This window comes from Platichthys flesus, chromosome 19, assembly GCF_949316205.1.
Source record: "Platichthys flesus chromosome 19, fPlaFle2.1, whole genome shotgun sequence".
Classification (NCBI taxonomy): Eukaryota; Metazoa; Chordata; class Actinopteri; order Pleuronectiformes; family Pleuronectidae; genus Platichthys; species Platichthys flesus.
Window position 1 is genome coordinate 13,035,851 of NC_084963.1, and position 20,582 is coordinate 13,056,432.

Sequence of the window (20,582 nt, forward strand, 5' to 3'; positions counted from 1 at the left end):
ATCCTCTTAAAGGTGACATTAAAAACACCGGTCTGAAGTCATTTGCAGCACTGGGATGTTCCGTCTTGGGCACAGGGACGATGCAGGATATCTTCCAGATCTTGGGCAGTCTCAGCGAGAGGTTGTATAGATGTAGAAACACACCTGACCGCTGCTCCACACACACCTTGAAGACCTGTGGGTCCATGTTGTCCGGACCTCTAGTCTGTTTCATCCTGGTTTTGGTGAGCTGTCATCTCACCTGGCTGGTCTTGAGTTTTTGGGGGTATTTTGGGGCGTGGTGGGGGACAGACTGGGGGAGGTGACAGATATTGTTTGTCCATCTTGTTGTTGAGTCATACCCAATGACGACTAAAGGGAGACGGGACTTGTATCTCCATCTTATCTCTACCCTCATATTTTCTCTCCATCCTTGCTGCTTTTGATCCTTGTCTCCTAACTTCCCCGATAGCAGATTCGACGCAAAAAGGCCCGGCACGGAAATCAAGACGAGCACTTTCTACACAAATTCTCACCGAAATAAGAGCAGAGGATGATAAACGGAAATATTATGATTAGGGCCCGAGCGCCGAATGGTGTGGGGCCCTATTGAAATATAAAGATTTAGACATGCTCAAAAAGGAATAAAACTTTTCAGGAAATTCAAGGTCTATGGATAGTTTAGTATTCATGAGTAATTTGAATTGGGCGTGGTAAAATGGCTCAACAGCGCCCCCTGGAACCAGTCCCTAGGTTTCCATTTGACCGATCTTCACCAAAATCTCAACACAGGTGTATCGCGACCAGTCATAAAAAAAGTCTCGAGGGGCATTATGAAAAACACCACAGGAAGCCGGCCATTTTCCATATAGTGGCCATTTTGACCATATACACCATTTTTACTTTAACATACTTGTCCCAGGGCTTTCATCAGATCAATTTCAAATTGAGATGAATGAAAAGGTGGAGATAAAAACTGATTTAAAGATCCTTTGGCGTCACTCCACGGCGTCAAAGTTTGATTAAACGCCATCAAAACGCGAGGTTCTGTATCTTGGACCTAGATGGTCCAATCAAGTCCAAACTAGACATGCAGGACAAAATTCCCGGCTTGATGACATTTGCACAGAAATTATGACTTGAAAACACAGCGCCCCCTCGTGGCTAGAAGAAGGCACATGTTTTATAATTTGATGAACTGCTCCTGGCCGCTTTACAATATACAGCTCAAAAGAGCTCAGGCAAATCATTGGATCAAGGTCAGAATTGGGACGTTTCCTCAAACCGTGTAAACATTGATGTGCGGCGAAGGATATTCTTCGCCAAAGGACACGATGTTTTCATTACTTCACTCTGCATTGTCCTATCACTACCAAACTCTGTCTCCTGATTAGAGTCCAAGCCTGAACAGCTCTATGGGTCAATATTCCCTCATTAGTCATAGCGCCACCTACTGTTTCACCATGAAACAGAAAGTACTTTGTTAATCCACTCTGCATTATCCAACCGGCTGGACGTGAAGCGTTTATCCTTGCCACAGTGCACAACACGAATGCAACGTGGAGACGTGCTCTTGTTCATCGATCGCTCTCTCCACCGACCGCAACGGGCTTCAACGTGAGGGTGCTCGGGCCCGTCAGTGCTACAACGTAGCCCTAGTTGATATTACATCTGCACAAAAAGAGCCTGCCCATTGTTTGGATCAAAACTGGTAGACTTTACCCGGGTGCAGATATAATTCATTTAAAAACGTTCAGTGACAAAAGAAGTACACATTTATTATTTCATGGTGCTACAGAGCACAAAATACCTTTATTACTATTTTGTTTTCATCTTTTTCTATTCACGGTTTTGTCAATAATTGAACACGAGGAACTCTGAAACAAAAGGGGAACTTTTGAAATCAGAAGTGGATTTCTACAAAAAAATTAAAATAATGAAAGATCAATGAACCTAAAACACTTGGGAGGAAAAATGATTTGAGTTGAAAAGAAAAACGCATCAGTAAATTTTAATGACAAAGAAAGTCTTCAGAGTGCAATTAGATCGCGATTCACAATTTAGATAAAGATTTATTTGTCTGCAGAAGCGGCCAATACAAATGATCAGAATATGAATCCATGTCATCTCCGGTCAATCATAAATGCATTTTGTCAAAGCTATTCGGAAAAAATTAGTTGCTCTACACACATACACACACTCACACAAACCGTCTTGCCTACAGCCCATAAATACAATCAATCTGATATACAAATATTTGGATAGATTTACTTTTATTTAAGCGATAATTAAAATGCAGGTTTAATCCAGATTCCTCCTCTTCAGAAGACCACCCCTTGTTTTTCGTTGATACTGTCAAAGTTTCTCGGGAAGAGAAACCGTAGCCGGACTCGGACGAAAGGCCCTGACTCAGCTGTAAAAATGAAGAGTCGCTGATGGGCGGGAGGACATTTAAATAAATATCTGCAATGGGCAGCATCCTAGCACTGCACACGTCCTCCAACTCTCAGGTTGTGAAGCAGGTCTGAGTCTTCCTTTCCAGGATCATTCAACAATCCTTCCTTCGCTGGAGGCTGACTGAGGGAAAGCACACGACACAGCAGACGACGCACTATTGACACAAATCATTCTCACGCAAACTGCAAACTGCAGCAGACGAAGCGCTGCAGATGCACAAACGAGTTCAACGTGACAGTATGAAATTAAAAAAAGGCGCCACTTCTTTTCTAATCATCAAAGTCAATCAAGCAAACATGGACGTTCGGACTTAAGACACAAACTAAAACAGGACCTGGGTTGATCATTCTGTATTGTATTTGAGGGGAAGCTAGACCTCTTTGAGGGGAAATATGTTGATGGTACATCAAATGATGCCTTGTGAATACATCCTAGGAAACTATTCTATGTTCATTAAAACCCTTGATACAACGTTCTGTCATCTGTTCGGATAAAGCAAAAAGCCCTTCGTGGAGACGCCATGCCTTTTAGAATACTCCAGTGACAATTACTGAACAACAGACACGACAGAGTGGTTGAGCTGTTTGACGAAGACTGACGAAGACTGACAAGATGGAGACACCTTACGCTCTTCTCAGGCGCGGGCAAAATGAAAAAGGTCCTTAAGAGAGAGAGCAGTACGTCCATGTGCTTCATTTCATTCCAGGTCGGATATCACTCTATCCAACAAAGTCCGTTTACGTAATCTCTCTGCAGGATGATGTTACTTCATCACCGGGTACTGGCGCTGGCCGGCCAACCGCCCAGGACGAACTCCACCGCCTGGTGCTGCACTTGGCTGGGAAAAGGGAGTAAAACAAAACAAAAAGGAAAGACGATTTATGAAGTGGAAAAGAGGAAACACGAGAGGTGCTTTTATAGGGCCTCACGATACTGGTCCATTTTGGTAGTTATTTTCTTTTTTACATCCTTACCTGTGCAAACTGTGCAGGGTTATAAAAGGTGACGCCTCCTGCGGGTGCAGCTCCCTGAGGAGGATGACTCTGCAAGGCACAAATAGAGTTAGTACAGTGTGTGCATTTACTCTCACTACTGCTAAAGGCACAGAGAGGAGGTTACACTCTAAATGCCACTGAATGTTTTGACATTAGAAAACAGACGCAAAGTGGAAAAGTGATGGCAAAGCTCTACGGTGAGGCAGCTTTACAAACCACAAGTCACTGATATTAGTAAGCATGCATGCTATATGACAGGTTAATGAAGCATTGTGCTCCCATGACCACGAACAGGGGAGTCGTCCTGCAGCATGTCTCCAGCATGTTTCACTCTCTGTCTGACGTCAATATGACCAAGACCCTGCTGGCAGCTCTGTGACGCATGACTGCGTATAAGGGCAAATTAAAGGTGGAAAACAATCAGAGATTTCAAGAATAAAGTCTTAAATTTGCGAGAATAAAGTCACAATTTTAGGCTTTGTGTCAAATTAGATGGAGGATGTCTGAAGATCACCCTGTCGGCTGCGTTTGAATGAGGAATCTGAAGCGTCTTATTAAGTTATACTTTAGTAAATGTTTAAAAATAACAGCTCCACATTATCATGTATAAGGCTCAAGTTTCTGGATCCAGAAGTGAAACTCCTTTGATCAGGGGTTTTCATTGTTGCATATTTGGTGAATAAGGTTATATTTTGATTATTTTTCTCTTCTAATTACAACTTTATTAACGTAATATTATGACTTTATATAACTCAATTCTTGTAATGACTTTTTTTCTTATAAAATTAGGACTCTGTTCTTGTAGTATTACAAATGTATTCTCAAAACCTCCGAATTGTATTTTCTTCATATGGCCCCAATACTCAGTCGAACAAAATAAAAATTTCAACCAAATGGTTGTGCTCGAGGATGTCACATTAGGATCCATCTTCTGGTGACTATTAATGACTACAACTAAATGATGTGCCAATTCGTGGTATAGATATTGAGGTAAAAACGTGGCAATGCTATGGCAATCCATTCAATACACATGGAAATATTTTGGGCTGCACAAATTGCTAGTATATTAAATGTGTTGACCATTTGCGAGTCTGGGTTTTTTCATCACACATAGAGAAGTTAACAACACTGGAGACAGCCGGCAGATGAGCGGGCAGACATCCTGGGTTTGATGGGTTAGCGGTGAAGCATCAGTGAAGCGTGCTGCTAGTGATGTAGTGAGCTGGGTGGGTGAGCAGGCAGGGATGAGTGGGAACCATTTGAGGCCCAGCTAGAGGTACCTGATTTAAATGCTGACTCACTTCGCGTGATAAGGAGCTCATTGAGCTAGAACGTGAGAGCTGAAGACAGTAGGAGGGAAATTAACAGTAGAAAGAAAACCAAGACACAAACCACAAGCCCATATTCAAAATGTCCCATGAATATGATTAGAACTATTTCGCCTCGGCCACCAGTTCAGAGTGTTAACAAATGAAGCATTAGATTATTTATGATTGTTGAAAAAACAGAAATGGACAAAATTAGATTGTAACAGCAAATGGAACAGATTGTTTTTTTTAATCAAGACTGCATTTAGCATGATTACCAGGAAAGATTATCAGTTGACATGCAGGCATTCTGATGTTCTCTCAACCCTTTATCCATTAACTTACATTCATACAAATAAGCAAACTGCACGCACTGGCTGTTAGGTGATGAGCAACATGGGTCAGTGGTGGCATGATGGTACTATGGCAGCTACAGTGCGATCTGACAGGGACAGTTTGTCTTACCTCCCCGGACTGTGAGCCATCAGGCACAGGAGCTCCCTCTGGGGCAGGTGGCAACAACGTTGGGTTGAACATCTGAACAGATTAAAGTGCAAAAGGAAGAGAATGTGGAGGAGGAGAGCTTCAGCTTTGTACTTAATTTCTACTGGCTTACCCCGAATGTCCTCATTTCCCATGACCTTTTTAGAGATACTGCACAATTAAATGTGCTTTATTGAGCTGTAAACTAAAATGTATTAGTTTTCTTTGATGAACTACATTAATGCTGGTTTTAACATAAACAAAATATGATATATATATATTGTATTAATCACCAAATATGTTAAATAAAATCTGCATTTATTGGTTGAACATGGCTCATGACACCACTTAGTCTTTCAAACCAGGGACAGAGCCAAGGGGGAATCAGTTATTATCACTTGTTATACATATTTGAATCTACAATACATTTTCTGCATTAGAGCAACAACAAGAGTTTTTTTAAACATTAGATTTCAGGTTTACCTGAGGAGCAGTGCTGGTGTTCGGTGAATTCTGCTCCTGATATCCTCCTTCACTGCCCTCTAGAGGTTGATGATCGTCAGGCGCTATAGCAGTAATTTAGAAAAATTATTGAATCTCTTCCTCTAAAGCCATCAGGGATATCTCGCTTGTGAGTTAACTGGTACGTTAATCAACTAAGAGTGCTTATTTAAGAATTTTACATGATTTCATATATTTAAAATAAACATAACCCCCACCTGAACTAGGCACAAATAGGTTGGCAGGCATGGCCATCGGTGCCAGAGGAGCAAAGATGTCCGCTGGAGCAGGGGCTGATCCACTTGGTTTAGCTGATCTACTGGGGTTCAGAACGTCCACATATCTGCTCCTGGGGCCTGAGAAGAGGGGTAAACACCCAAGTGGCAAGAAACTGAGTAAACAGTGACTCATTTCTGATAGTCATTCAATTTTTTGCCTCAAAAATGAGACACCAGTTCAAAAAATGATGCAAGGTCATATATGGTATTTGTAGAGCCAAAGACCACAGGGGATAACCCTCATCTCACCTGCCTTCCTGGAGAACATGTTGACAGGCGGACCGCCACTGCTTGGAGGTCCCGCAGGGCCGGGCATTGTGGGCATCTTGGGGAAGCCAGAGGGAGGTGGCGGAGGAGGCTTACGCTAATAGATTAAAAAAAAAAAGAGACACATATCAGATTTAAGTGTCAGTCTACTTCAACAACAAAACTGTTGTATATCTGACTTGTGAACCAATTTAAAAGATGATAGCAGACCTCCTCTTCAGGCTCGTTCAAGTCGACCCATTTCTGCTTCTGTTCATCCCACACAATCTGACAATTGAGAACATGGGCTCTTATCAGTTACTGCTGATATAGAGAAAATGTTGAATAATGTACATGTTCCAGCTGTAACTTACAGATGGGTTTTTGTCATCTGGCAAGTGAGCCTCATTCTTCCCCATCCCTAACCACCTCTTCAGCAAGCTAACACCACCACCACCGCTCTGTGTATGAAAAGAAAGAAGACATATTGAAATGACCACTAGGGAACACTGTGGGTGCAATCATTGTGAATCAGAAGTGAATATGAACCTGTTTTGGGGGGTCTTTCTTGACTTTCTTGGGCTCTTCTTTGCGCGGCTGTTCAGGAATTGAAGGCGGCGGTAGAGAGATCTGCCTGACAAGTGAGTCTCTGCGCTCTCGTCCACCACCAGAGTGATTGGACGACTCAGAGGTGGTGCGTGAGCGTCGCCCTGAAACCTGAAGTCAGAAAATACAGGCAAGAGTAAGACGACAACACACACCTCTTTCAAGCCTCCTGGACGGAGCTTCTTTTGGACAGGTTTCCTTTTTGCCATGTCCTCCAATCATGACCATTTATAATTACTGAACTGAAATTGAGTTCTTATTTTGCAGACATATGCTGATAAGTTACCTCTGTAAACAGATTCTGTATGTAAACATGCAGAATCTTTAGAGACAAGAGACAGGAAGCGTCAGACACTAGCTGCAAGATCGGCTGATAACTGATGAGGGATTATTGATCTCACTGTTAGACGAGTAAAACTGTTTACAACGTAACAAATTCCAATAATTCAAAGAAATTTCAAATACCATTTTTGATAAGCTGTGCATCACTTCACTGAAAGTTTTTTGTCTGATAGAAACAAGACACACAAACCCACCATGTGCATTGATGATTGTGAAGTAGTCCTCGATCTTCCAGGACCCTGCAGCACCGGGAAAGACAATGGGGTTAACATTTTGTGTAAGATTTGACAGCAACACAACAGCAATCACAACTGTCTGGAGAAACCGACCATGTGAGCCATGTGGTCATAGAAGTCCATCCGAGGTGTGAAGGAGTTTCTGGTTGGGGATGATGGTATTGCCTGAGCAGTCTGCATCTCTGGTTGGGGTTGGTATGGGTACTCGACAGGAGGCATATGCCCAGGGGAAGGGGGCATGTGCTGAGGCATCTGGGGCAGTGGGGGGTTCATCTGCACAGGTGAATGTGGCACTTGAGGGAGCATGTGTGGTGACATTTGGCCCACTTGAGGAGGTGGGTGAAACGGCTGCTGGTGGGATCCTGGATACATCTCTGTCTGCTCAGTTTGAGGCTGGAAGGGAGGGGGGGCAAAGCCGGGATCCTGTGGAGGGTAGCCTGGGACAGACATCTGACCTGGTGGTCCACTGGGAGGTACTGGGTAGAAATGGGGCACATCACCGGGGGGTAAATGCTGAGGTGGGGCCATCCCCTCTTGGAGAATGGAGGTAGGGGCTGAAAAAAAGTAGATTGCATTTTGAATAGGCTGACAGTCAAGAGAGGTTAAAAAAGGAGACAACAAGAGTATTATTGTACGAGTACACATATATATTTACACAAACCCACCTGGAGGCATCAGCTGTACTCCCTGTGGTGGAGGCCCGGGTAGTAATGAACTCATTAGTGGGTTGTCAGGAGTGGGGCCATCAACCTCCACTGGCATGCTGTATGGTTCAGTTGGACTGGGTTGGCCCAAGTCAGATGGGCTGGTACAGTCGAACTGTGGAGGAGTTGTTCTGTCTGCACTGTAAGTAATCAGCCCAGTCTGAAATTTTGGTATTAAATGAAAATTGTTGAATGGGTAAAAATTACCAGGAAAGTTTAGAATACAATGAAAATAGGATTCATTTCAACAAGTTCCACATCAAATTAAGTCATTCCTTCACTTATTATTAATATTATAATTATTTGCATTGTCATTGTGATGGAAATTTGAGTTAAGAGACAAAAAAGGTAGTTTTTAATTAAATAGCCCTCACCCTTTGTAAGTTGCTTTGTATAAAAGTGTAAATAAGTTAAAAACCAATAATATAAGAAAGATTACACAAAAACAACAAATCTAATTCCCATGAAACGGATTGGAAGGATGTGGTATAGGTCAGGGAGCAACCTGGGAAATTTTGGTGCAGATCAAAAGAAATTTTCTATCACTATCTTTCACATTGCGTTTTAGGGCACTTTTCTACTTGTTCCTGGATCATGAAGAAAAAAAACTGGCACATTTAGGCAACTGATATCTGAGATTGTCTGAAAGTTGATGAAACTAGATCTAAATGAATTAGACTGTTGATCCATGGGCAGTGGTATACGCTCCAATGAGTGCAATTCTAGTTGTTAATATGGCATCTATTACTACAAATATGTGTCTGCCTCCTCACCCGGATCTGTCCATCCAACTGTCTGAGTTTAATCAGCCAATCAGGCTCATTGAACAGTTCCTGCTCAGGCTTCTCCTTCAGTTGTGGATCGAAGAACCGCAGCTTTTCCGACATCTGTCAACAAATAATAACATAATATGGTATTTGTCAGAATGCAAAGCCTAATGCACATCTGTGACAACTGAATAAATGAGGAACCAAAGGGAAAGACAGGAAAGCGGGTGAGTGCATACCTGTATGATTTGGCTAATAAAGACAGGAGAGAAGTAGGGAGGGTCCATGAGCACTGTCTTGGAGATAACTTCACAGTAATGGAAGGCCTGAGCACTCAGGCCTGCTTCAGCCAGACGACATGCATAGATCAACTTGAACACCTTGTAGGAGACAATAAAGCAGAGAACAGTTTGTTAATCTTCAGTAATAACACCACAGTGGACATATTTGTTATGTGGTGAGCGACAGATATACAGACACACAAACAAGACTGTTTTTTAAAATGTCTGCAGAGGCTTCAGTGCAATCCATCACTAGGATGCATGTGTAGGAGACAGTACATTGATTAATCAGAAACAGAAAAAAACCTACCTGGAAATTGGGCAGTGTGCTGGGGTGGGAGCCAAGTGATTGAGCATACTCATAGGCCTCAGTCCTCTGAATAGCTTCGTTGGTTGCAAATTGGAAAAAGGGAAAACTGAAGTAAAAAGACAAAGATGAGGGTAAATGTTTGGCTTTTTGATTTTTATAAGACACCCATTTCGCTTATGTGCAATTTCTATTTCGAACCTGTGATTTGAGCCAATCAGAACCATCTTGGTGCTCTTCTTTGTGAAGACTCCCAAACTGACTTGTGCCATCATGTAGCAGAAGTGTGCCGCATCGATCAGCCCCTTGGAAGCTGCCACCCGACATAATGAGAGCAGATAGAATGTGAGCTATTGTCTGAAAAATTCCATTTTGATTTAGAAACCGTCAGTATCTGCTTTCTTTTTATGCAGTCCTACCCAGAGTGTCTCCCATGGTGGTGATTGTGCGGGTATCCAGGTCCATGGTATGTGTGAGGTTAGACAGCACCATGGCCAGGTGAGGGCGCCAGTCACCCCACTTCTCCTCTCCACAGCACTACATGAACACATCATAGGGCTTATTTGTGAAAAAAGTTAAATTTTAAACCCCACAAATTACTACACAAACAAAAAACTATTTACTCAAAATAATGAGGTGTTAAAGAAAGAGAGAAAGCCAAATTTGTCCTTACAGTGGCTGAGGCCGGCATTCTCCCGGACATCAGCTGGTACACTGTCTGAAGAGGGTCGTTGATGGGCAGACTGTTGGCAAACCTAAACAACAAAGACAAACATATTGAATGTTTTATTTTATTCAAATAAGGGCAGGATAAATATGCTAATTATTTCATGAGGTGCAACCTTTTATATCGCTGCCACTTTACCTTGTCATGACACGTGCATGTGTCCTGCTGTCCATCTTACTGGCCAACAACAAGGCATGGCCCCAGAGACCTCCCTTCATGGCTGCCTCTAGTGCATCCTATTCCACAGACAAAGCAGAGCACATCAGGTCACCATCAGGTTGCGGAAGATAAAAACTAAATGACAATAATACATTTAAAGAGGACACTTTTTTTTACCTTCTTGCGGCCAAACAGAAGCAGCTCCCTGAAGCGCTCAGTTTCTTTGCCAACGTTCTCTGGGACCATCATGAAGGTGTCAGAAAGGAGAGAGAGTGGTCCGGCTCCCGGCTCTTCCTCAGCTCGTGCCAGTGGTTCGTTGTTAAAATCAATCAGGTTGGCTTGATTCGGACTCTTTCCCGGCAGCCAAACAGATCGGTGCTCTTTCAGCAAGAGGTCAGCGATGTCTGTGCCCACGACAGTCTTGAGAAACGAATGAGGAAGATAAGGAAGATGAAAAAAATATTGTTTCATGCAGAAAAGATGAAACATTTTCACTTTTAATTCTCTTTCTGACAGTTTTCGAGCTACGTCTGCGCAGTCTTACCCCATTCTGTCTACAGAGCAGCATGATGAAGTCCCAGAGCAGACAGGCAGAGTCCCTGTCCAAGAGGTTGTTGTCACGAGAACACTCCATGGCTTTGTTCTGGGAGAACTTGATCACATCCACCTTATGGGTCTCCTCCCTGATGGACAGAATGAAAGAAATGACATGGATTGGAAGTCAATAAGAATGTTAAATTATATTTTTTTAGATATTTTTTTTGTCATCTTATTGTATTATAAGTATTGCAAAGAGCTTGACATGGCTCCTGAATTCTTTTTCCGAGTTTTCTTGAACCAATCCCACACTCGTTCCTACTGCCGTAAATAATGCAAAATCTGTAGCTAAAAATAGTCCGACGAACAAGTCTTGTTTAGGTTTGTTTGCTATAAATTGCCCTAACTATTTTAGGGAATTAAAGATGAAACATTTCTAGTGCAACAGACAGGCTTGGGAAGTCTATAAGTGTCAAAAGATTCAACTAATGCATTGCTGGAATTAGTCCATCATTGGATTTGTTAAGAAGAGAATAAATAGAGAATGCTGCCAGCCTCCCCCCATAAAAATGGTAGTGTCTCTGACATGTTTGTAATACATACAAAGGGTTGAGTAGACTTACTTAACAAGAGGTCCAGGGAAGGCTCGTAGTTCTGCCTGATCCGGGGTATCCTGCAGCATGGTCTGCAAACACAAATGTGGTTTGGGATTTGACGTATTTAAACATTGTGCAAATGCTGAAGTGTCTGAGGTTAAGTCAAGCAAGTTCAGTATCAGTAACAGTTTTAGGACAAGTCTGTAGTTTTGGGGAACCCTCTTCTTCTCTGTTTTTCCCTGTGCAGATACCTAAACTCTTATGACACCTCACAACATATGACATCAAATCCTGATAACATTTGCACCCTGTCCATTCGTGGATGGAGAAAATTCCCAGCGTATACCGAAGATGCTGATATATAACCCGTTAAATACGTACCTCCATGTTGTGAATATCAACAAGAGCGGGCTGTCCAGCTGAGGGGAGATTGGGCAGAACTTGAACCAGGTGACCACCAGGTCCAAAGCGGGCACAGCGGTGGGGTATGCTAAACTTCTCTGGGGTTGCAGGACGAAGGGGGGCTACGGGGAAAAGAAGAGTCAGACTGTGAGTGTTAACATTTAGAGATTGGTTAAGCTTAAAAAGGCTGAGAACGTTAAAAAAGGTTCCCCTTACGTTGCTCAGGGCTGATCCATGTGCTGTCTGCAGTGTACTCTGAGGGATAGAGGTACTGGCTGTAGTTCTGTGTGGCATCAGTTTGGTTTGGGTACTGTGCATAGGAGTAGTCCGGAGCCAGAGTGGAGGCTGTGGTGTCATAGGCAGCTGACACTAAGTCAGTCTGGCTCCTGTATACCTGGCTCTGCAGTAAGGGAAGACGAAGAGAGACCATTATGGGTTAGTCTGGAACATAACACAGCTGTTATCAGACAACCTACTTCCCTGAACACAAGCGACACATAGATAACCATCCTAAAATGTCAAGGATGTGTTATGAATGAAGCAACTGATAAGCAGGAGGGATCATGAGACCGCTTACAAGCATAGCTAATAGTACAGATTAGATGCTTCTAGGGGCTGAAGAACAAATCTAGGAAAAGAAATGTCTAAACTGTTCTTCCAGCGAGAAAAAAATAACCTTGAAAAAAGTGAGAGTGCAATTAATGATGAACACATTCCCACTCTTTTCTTTCCAGCTCATTTTCTCAACCACAACTCACAGACGCTCCATGTGATAAACACATTGCTTACAATCTATTAACCGTACTTCTGAAAAGCATTTCAACACACAAGTTCTAAAATCGGAATATGGCCTAAATCAAAACCTTGATTTTCAGAACAGTGAGATGTTGGCATGTCAATGTGTTACTGACAGTCTATACAATGTTGTCTTTCTCCTTTTCTGAGGAATCCGCAGCCTGCCCCATTTGAAGATGATGCTTCTAACATGCGACAGATGCAAAAATGAAAATACAAAAAGAAAACAAATATCTCCCGGTGAAAAAGTGGTGTCACAACTGAAGAAGACACTGACGAAGATATCAAGAGAGTTTGTGGTGATAAGAGCTGACGGCGGTGTCGGGTGCTGTGAAAAAAATCACGCGATCTCTGCAGCGTGCAGAGTTAATTCATCACTTCCTGCCCCTGCCTGCTACCTCTCGCCTCAATGCGGAGGATTTTTTGCTGTTTTGAACGCATCTGTGCAGAAAACCTCCCGCTGTGTTGTGTATGTGTGAAAGAAAAACTCTGGGTAAACTCTGTAGCCAATTTTCCGGATTTGACTTGGAGGTCATGTCTGAAAACGGCACAAGATAATAATCACAGGTAATAATACTTTCACAAGAAGACTTTTACCTGTTGCGACCTTGAGCTGAAGCTGCTTCGTCTGCTGTGGTGGCTTTGAGAGCTGTGGACACTGTGTGCTGACTGCTCGCTGTGGACGCTGCGTCGATCAAACTCATCGCCATAAATTTCTCCGCGTCGTTGGTAATCGTCATCAAAGCTGGGATCGTAGCCAGGATAGTACTGCCACTGGTTTTCAAAGCCTTCTTTCCTATAAGTGGAGTGTTAAGTGTTAGTGAATCAAAAAACATCCTGTGAAAACCACAAGTTGCTAGGTAGCATGCAATAAATACAAAATCATAAGTGTAACAACCATAAACATTTCAAGTCCAAAACTGCCTATCATCAAACAGACATGATAAGCATAGAATTCTGTTTGAAATCTGTTTTTAGTCAGACTGACATATATATATATACATTTGAACCAAATATAAATTACAAATAAAGTTTAGATAAAGTATAACAACACTTTTAACAGCTACATTGGTGCTTCTCTCTGCATACCTGGCAGGATACACTTGTTGATTATAGTAGTTTTCTCTGGCTCTGTAGTTTTCATCGTAATTAGCCCAGTAGGCCTGATCATAGTATCCTCTGTATCGAGGGTCATACTGTCCATAGTTGTATCCTTTACAGAATTTATGGAGAGGATAAAGAGAGAGATTCATATAAGGAAAATTGTTTAATGCACAGTGATTAATCTTTTATATTTTTTGCAACATCTTCATTAAGGATTCACACCGTTTTCAACTCATACCTCTGTAATCGTAGTTTTTGGGGTATTCTGCATAATATTCACTATAGGCACTGCGGTTAGCTCTCTGGTAATCTTCAGGATAGCCTTGTCTTTGGGAGAAAGTAAACAAAAGAGAAGAGTTTATACCTAGTTCACATAAGTTAGTAACTTGGAATCTGCAAATACAAATAAATGACCAAAATGAAAATATTGTGGTTTTATAGGCAGTGCATCAGATGTAAAACTGAGGAGCAGTTTCACTGACCTGGATGAGGGCCTGTCAGAATACTGACTAGCCCTGGAGCTGGGTCGCTCTGGCTGAGGCTCTCTGTACTGATTTGGATCCCGATAAGCTTGGGTCTGAGCATCATACCTGCCATACCAAGGATCAGCTTGGGTCCTGTATTGACCATCCTGAGAGAAAAGAAAACGCAACGTAGTGCATCTTCACATAGTTGAATACATTCACAAGCCAGCGTAGATGTAAGTCGTTCCACATACTTGATAATATTGCTGGGCTCTAGGATCCCCAAGTGGTGCTCTAGGATCCCCAGGTGTTGCTCTAGGATCCCCAGGTGGTGCTCTAGGGTCCCCAGGTGGTGCTCTAGGGTCCCCAGGTGGTGCTCTAGGGTCCCCAGGAGGTGGTGGGTACTGGCCAGGAGGATATGGTGCTCTGCTATCCGGGTATTCCCCATGATAACCATAGTAGCCACTGTACATCTGTCCTGGCTGTGGAGGAGGGGGCCCGTAGCCCTGCTGGCTGCCTGCAGCTGAAGGTGGTCGAGGTGGCTCTGCAGAAGCTGGATGGGAAGCCCCTGGATGTCCTGGTCCTAGAGGCCCTGGGGGGTATGCAGCAGCATGGGGAGGAGCACTCCCTGCAGCAGGCCCCTGTGCAGGAGCTGGATACTGACCACGGAAAGGTTGTGCTCCACTCAGTGGAACACGAGAAGCATCAGCCTGTCCCTGCAACGCAGGCTGAGGGTCTGATGTCCTCAGAGGTTCTATTGGTGGTGGCTCTGTGTTTGCAGCTGCTTGGGAGGCAGCTGGCGGTACCTGTGGGGTGGATGAAGAGGCTGGGGTCTGGATAGGGGCATTCCCTTCTATTCTTACCCCTTGCTGAGCATCTTTGGTTACCTGTAGGTAAAATCCATTACTAGACTGTGGAGACTCATGTAGAGAGGAAGGGTGGCCCAATGCTTGATTTTGGCTTTGTGATTGGTGCATAGAAAAATCAAGCAGTTCATAATTTGAAGGCGGATTATGATTAGAAACGGGAGGAGTCATGAGAGAAGCCTGTGCATTAACTTGGAGAGCAGAGTGGTTTTCTGGTTGGCCCCTTGAAAGAGGAGGGCGGACTGGCTGAGACAGGGGTGGAGCTGTGATTTCTGATGTTGCCGCCTCTGTGTTGTCTCGGGTCAAATTGAGTGGACCCTGGTTAGAGGCTGAAGAATTGTAGCTTACTGGTCCAGAGGCAAACAGTGGATTTGGATTGGAGGCTACTAAAGGTGATTGGGGGGTACTGGCACCTTGCCCCTGTGCGAGTGATCTCACAGGTGGGGTAGTTTCCCTAAGGCTACTTTGACTGGCTGCATGAGTCGGGGTACTTGGGGAAATCACAGTATAATTGGACACAGGCGGGGCAATCAAAACAGGTTGATGGAGTGAATCAGCCACCAGGAGAGACGCATATCCCATGTTGCCTTGAGAGTCAGCTGACTCTGCGTCACTCACCTTTGGAGGGTTCTCTAGGTTCTCTGAGTGCTGCTGTGAGGTTGGCTGAACTCGGTGGAGGTCCAGGGGACCATCCTCTGGAGGTTGGATAACATCAGCACTGGGCTCTCGTAAAGGAGCAAGAACCATTGGGGCGGCAGGGGCTAAAAGGATGTTAGCGCCCAAGCTAGCAGGATCATGCTGTGCCCACAGAGTAGTGGCAGGGCTCTCACAGGGCTGACTCGCCCCATAAGCACGTGATGAAGGTCGTGAGTGAGAGAGAACCACTGGGTGTGTCGGGGGAGGTACACCAACTCCAGTCCCAGGAGGCAAGGGATGTCCTTGGCCATAAATATTTTCCATATTATCTGGTGGCTGCTCCAGGTTGCCTGGTGTAGAATCTGCACCTCCCTCTGCTACAATATTAGCCATATCAACTTCAGCAGGACGCACCCCAACACCATGGGAGCGAACAGGTTCAAAAGAGCTGTTAGCACTTGCCTGAAAGATGCCAGTTGGTTTGGGAGGACTTGGTGTGGGTTGCCACGTCTGCTCCAGTGAGCTCTGTCTCGCACCCATATCCACGGCCGGAGAAGTGTCAATCTGCTCAAAGTAACCTCCAGTGGCAGCAGTCAGGTTACCATCATCAGTGAGACGAGGGCTTTCTTGCTGTATAAAGGTACCTACTACTCCATGGTGCCGGCGAGTGCCAGTCCCGCTTCCATGACTCATATTGCTGTAGTTGGATGACACACTGGCAGATCTCATTGGTCTTGGAACAGAATCTGGAGTCTCCAGGTTAGGTCCGGTTTCGAACTGGTCAACATTAAGCACTGCAGCAGCAGCAGGACTACCATGAGTTTCACTGGGTAATACTTCCTGATTCGGAACACACTCTAAATTCTCCATATGGTTGTAGTGAGAATCCGGGGGCCTCTGTGATGCATGACTGCTATCATTCATGTACGGTACATGTGAATGATCCTGAAGAGAAGCTCCTTGATAATCCATATGGGCATCTGTGTGGCCACTTTGGGTTGGTGGGCTGTTGTGATACTGAAAGGAAGCAGGAATACCATTCACTGCCTTATTTCTGTCTTCAGCCAGTGTTTCTTCATTTTCCACATCATTGTCTTTGAAGAACATTGAGAGGGAACCAGACTCCTGAGAGTATGGTACTGGGGGAGGGGCAGAACTAGGCCCAGGCTCAAAACTGGCCACATGTTGAGATCCACCAGCGTCAGGTGTTGGCTGAGAATGGCCAGAGCCAGTCCCCATTTGGTGGTAGCCTGAATCCTGTGTGGGTTGGTTGAACCAAGAGTCTTGGGGGGAAAAGTAGCTTTGAGATTGGAAGTGTGAATTATGCTGTTGGGGTGCGCTTGGGTCAGGCCATTGAGAACTAGGGGGCCTTACGAGGTTCTGAGGAGGAAGATGAGCCTGGATGTGGGGATGTACAGATTGTGATGGAGGGGTTGGGGTTTGTTGATGGGGCGAGGGGGCTTGGGACGGGAACATCTGGGGCTGTGGAGGTATATTAAAAGGTTGTGGTGGAGGTGTTGGGGTGCTTTGCTGGGGCGATGGGGCGTGGGATGGGTACATCTGGGGCTGTGGAGGTATATTAAAAGGTAGTGGTGGAGGGTCACTTGTAGGCTGGAAGTAGTTCTGAACTGATGGAGGGCGACTTCCATGATCAGGGGCCCAGTGGGAAGAGGAGGTGGTGGGAGGAACTGGCTGGAAGGGCACGGGCTGTGGAGTTGGCTGTCCTTGAAAATCCATGTTAAATTGTGTCTGAGTAGGAGCTGGGGCTGAGAAGACAGGCGGCGGCTCTGTGGCTGTGGATGGTGTCTGTTCTCTTGAATTAAAATAGCTCTGCTCTGTATGCGACGATGCATATCCTGCAGGACTTGGAACTGGGAAAACAACAGGGGATGCTGTACTGTGAGGGTTGAACAGCGTCACCCCTGGCACAGAGGATGGTGGGGGACCATATGGAGCAGCCGGGACATCCTCCAATGTCTGTGGTTGTGGAGGCAAACCTCCACCAGCTTGAGAGTACATGGCGTTAGGTGGGGCTTGCATGGGTGGAGGGTTACTGCTCTGTACTGTTGGGAGACCACCTGCAGCCATAGGTGGGGGAGCTCTGACAAAAGCAAAAGGGTCTGTCATGGGTTGGGTCGCAGGTGGCATTGTGGCAGTAGCTGCTGCTGCTGCTGTATGCTTGTAAGGCCTGGTCCTGCGGAACATATTGGGCCCAGACGGTGGAGGGCCGGTTGCTCCTTGAGGTCCAGTCCGCGGAGGGGGCTGCATGGCTGCAGAGCTCACAGGTCCGAGGACCAGGTCACTCTAGTAGATGTCACTGAAGAGACTGAAGTCAGGCGAAGCTGGTTGGAGGGAAAGAAAGAGGGAGTGTTAAACAAAAAGCTCTTTGATGGACTTCACCGCACCTTTATTTGTATAATAAGCCAAGATCCTATTAAGATGAACAGTACAACGTGGCAATATCTACAACACCTGTTATACTTTCTTAGAGATAAATACATTAAGTACTTTACTGGGCAGAACACAATTGACAAATTGTATGAATGCCAACTTTGACTGTAAGACACACAATGAGTCATATGGTATTACCTCAAATGCTTTCTACTTATGTTACTCAAGCAATTAGAAGAGATTAATAGATGTGAACCTTCATGTAAATCTTTAATGAAAAGTTGTCACAAATGAGGAAAAAATATTGCCTCCAAATCATGGTTGATTTTATATGTATTTCAAAATTATGATATCACATTTTAGGTTAATACAATTGAAATAGACGCAGCTGTTTTGCAGCAAGGTTATTTATAAAATCATTGAGGACAATCCGAACTCAAAAATCAAATCAGAATTTCTTCGCATATCTAAATAGCACCTTCATTTTGATAATAGACAGCTCTAAGAGGGAAGGTTGAATGTGGGGGCTTCTGCTTAGCTTATCGGAGTTTGTAAAAACATCTCACAATGTCAGAGATTAAGCAAACACTGTCCAAACAGGAACTTGCTGATGTTACATGTGACAGAGCAAACGTGCCTCAGCCCTTTTGTTTTCGTAGGGGTAACGTTAGTTGTTGGTGAGACTTCAATAAGCAAGCAGCACACACAAAACACACGAGACGGTCTGACAGCTGACTGTCACACCAGCACTGTGGATCTGTCACAGTGGAGCGAAAATGATCACTTGACAAGTCAGGAAAGGGAGATCGGCAACAGAGAGTGCCGGGTGACAGGCAAGCCTTGACAGGATGGACTCTCCCGACGTGATCGCGGGGCTTATCAAGCGCTCTGGGTTATAATTTAACCGACAACCGCTGCACTACCCGGAGCTAACATTAGCATAGCCGATGTCCCAGCTCATTGACAGGTCAACACGAAGCGAGACTCGCAGCGTTAGCACAGAGAGAAACAAGACACAGACTTCTGCTCATCGTGCGACACTTGTTGGAAAACGAGTTAGGTCCGCTGCGTCTTTAAGTTCAGGCTACACTTGCTATGAGGAAAGGTCCAGAGGGCTAACGGTAGAGCTACACTGCTCTGCCAGACCCAGCAGCAAAACAGACACCCAGTCGCCTGCTCGTACCCGAAGCCAGGACTCCTGACAACCGGTAACTTATCATTTCACACACATTCAACACGGACACGAGCAGTTACACGTTACTGGCCCCTCGTCGGGCACATTTCAACCGGTTCGAAGACTGCTAGCGTTAGCAACACCGCTTAGTTAGCATCGCCGGCTAAGTAGCCTAATGCTAACTCCAAGGATAACAGTTCCAGGTCGGCCGAGGACACCAGATTAAAGCAGCGAGAGCCAAACAGTGTTCGTGACGGTGCATATTTACTCTTACCCGGTGCCGGGAATGTGTACAGGTATAAATCAATTCTTACAAATGTGCAGCAGGGTGAGTCTGACACGGCGCCACCATCTTCAATGAACACATCCTACTAGGCTACGTGTAACAAGCCGCGTCACGGGCCAAACAACCACGGTGTCATCGCAGGGCGGAGCTTCGGAAAAGGGTTCATTCACTGTATTTATCTTCAATTTATGTGCATCCCTGTTCTGATGTATTTCCACTATGGGTGCACTTTATTAGGAACCACATGCCGATAATGATGAGGGTTCCTCTTTGCTCTCAAACTCAGTTCTTCATGCAGTGGATTCTGAAAACATAGATTATTAACCCGTGATGGTTATTGCCCCATATCATGCACAGATATCATCCTGTCACAGGCTTGTTAAATCTGGCATACCAACAAGTGAGTAAAAGATAGCCAAGGTTCGTTTACATCGGAAATCGTTAGTAAAGATTTCTTCTTTGATACTAGAGCTAAGTTATCTTGCTTGGAATTTGCATATAATCCTTATTTAGTGTAATGGTTATGAATAAATATCACTTAGTGGTAATTTCCAAGAGAATTCATCGTGCTAAAAAAAATTTTATAGTCCGCTCTCGAAAAATGCCATTTTTTGTTTGTCTCTCCCAAAGTTGTCAGTGATGCAGGGAGACTGTGCCTTCACCGGACAAGGGTCACATGTCCCAGGAAAGGATGGACCGAAGAACCAGTTCCCAGCTTCCTTATTTTTTGGGGGGGGGTTTCATAAACCTTGCCCTGTCAGACTGTGATCAATTTGATCTCCAGGTTGAGGAATCTAGGATGTCCCTTATTTTATCTGAAAGGATGGGAAATATTACAAAAATATCACCTGCACATGTAAAAGCTTGCAAAGTTGTGTTACTAGATGATTTACGGCCAGCAACAAATAGTCACTAAACAGTGGATAGCTTTAATACTCTGTGATTGTCCTGACCCT

The 20,582-nt window shown here is 44.5% G+C and overlaps 1 protein-coding gene across 3 annotated transcripts; it reads right to left on the reverse strand.

The window, feature by feature from the left end:
* Positions 1–1,974: 1,974 nt before the first annotated feature.
* On the reverse strand, positions 1,975–19,739 carry sec16a (SEC16 homolog A, endoplasmic reticulum export factor). 3 transcript variants are annotated; one of them, XM_062412487.1, is made up of 32 exons: positions 19,655–19,739; positions 15,758–18,117; positions 14,528–15,160; positions 14,292–14,440; positions 14,048–14,136; positions 13,795–13,918; positions 13,303–13,501; positions 12,127–12,310; positions 11,890–12,032; positions 11,536–11,597; positions 10,920–11,058; positions 10,553–10,795; positions 10,355–10,452; positions 10,163–10,244; positions 9,909–10,026; positions 9,691–9,802; positions 9,493–9,598; positions 9,141–9,281; positions 8,908–9,021; positions 8,096–8,294; positions 7,524–7,984; positions 7,389–7,433; positions 6,796–6,963; positions 6,621–6,707; positions 6,478–6,534; positions 6,250–6,364; positions 5,941–6,078; positions 5,705–5,787; positions 5,204–5,275; positions 4,712–4,771; positions 3,411–3,479; positions 1,975–3,274 (listed from the first exon to the last, which is right to left on the reverse strand). In XM_062412487.1, exons 2-32 carry the CDS (start codon positions 18,041–18,043, stop codon positions 3,200–3,202), a joined length of 6,651 nt encoding a protein of 2,216 aa, XP_062268471.1. In that variant the 5' UTR covers positions 18,044–18,117; positions 19,655–19,739; the 3' UTR covers positions 1,975–3,199. The 3 variants fall into 3 exon arrangements, with proteins under 3 accessions (XP_062268471.1, XP_062268469.1, XP_062268470.1); XM_062412485.1 differs by having other exon boundaries at positions 14,528–18,117; XM_062412486.1 differs by lacking the exon at positions 4,712–4,771 and having other exon boundaries at positions 14,528–18,117.
* Positions 19,740–20,582: the final 843 nt, after the last annotated feature.

Bases quoted from the DNA above. Each gene is read 5' to 3' on its own strand.
- sec16a (XM_062412485.1), bottom strand. From the start codon at position 18,043: ATGCAGCCCCCTCCGCGGACTGGACCTCAAGGAGCAACCGGCCCTCCA. The intron at 12,311-13,302 runs GTAAAAGTCTTC...CCCTTACTGCAG, and splicing joins TCAGCTCAAGGTCGCAACAG to AGCCAGGTATACAGGAGCCA. The intron at 9,022-9,140 runs GTATGCACTCAC...ATTTGTTGACAG, and splicing joins TTATTAGCCAAATCATACAG to ATGTCGGAAAAGCTGCGGTT.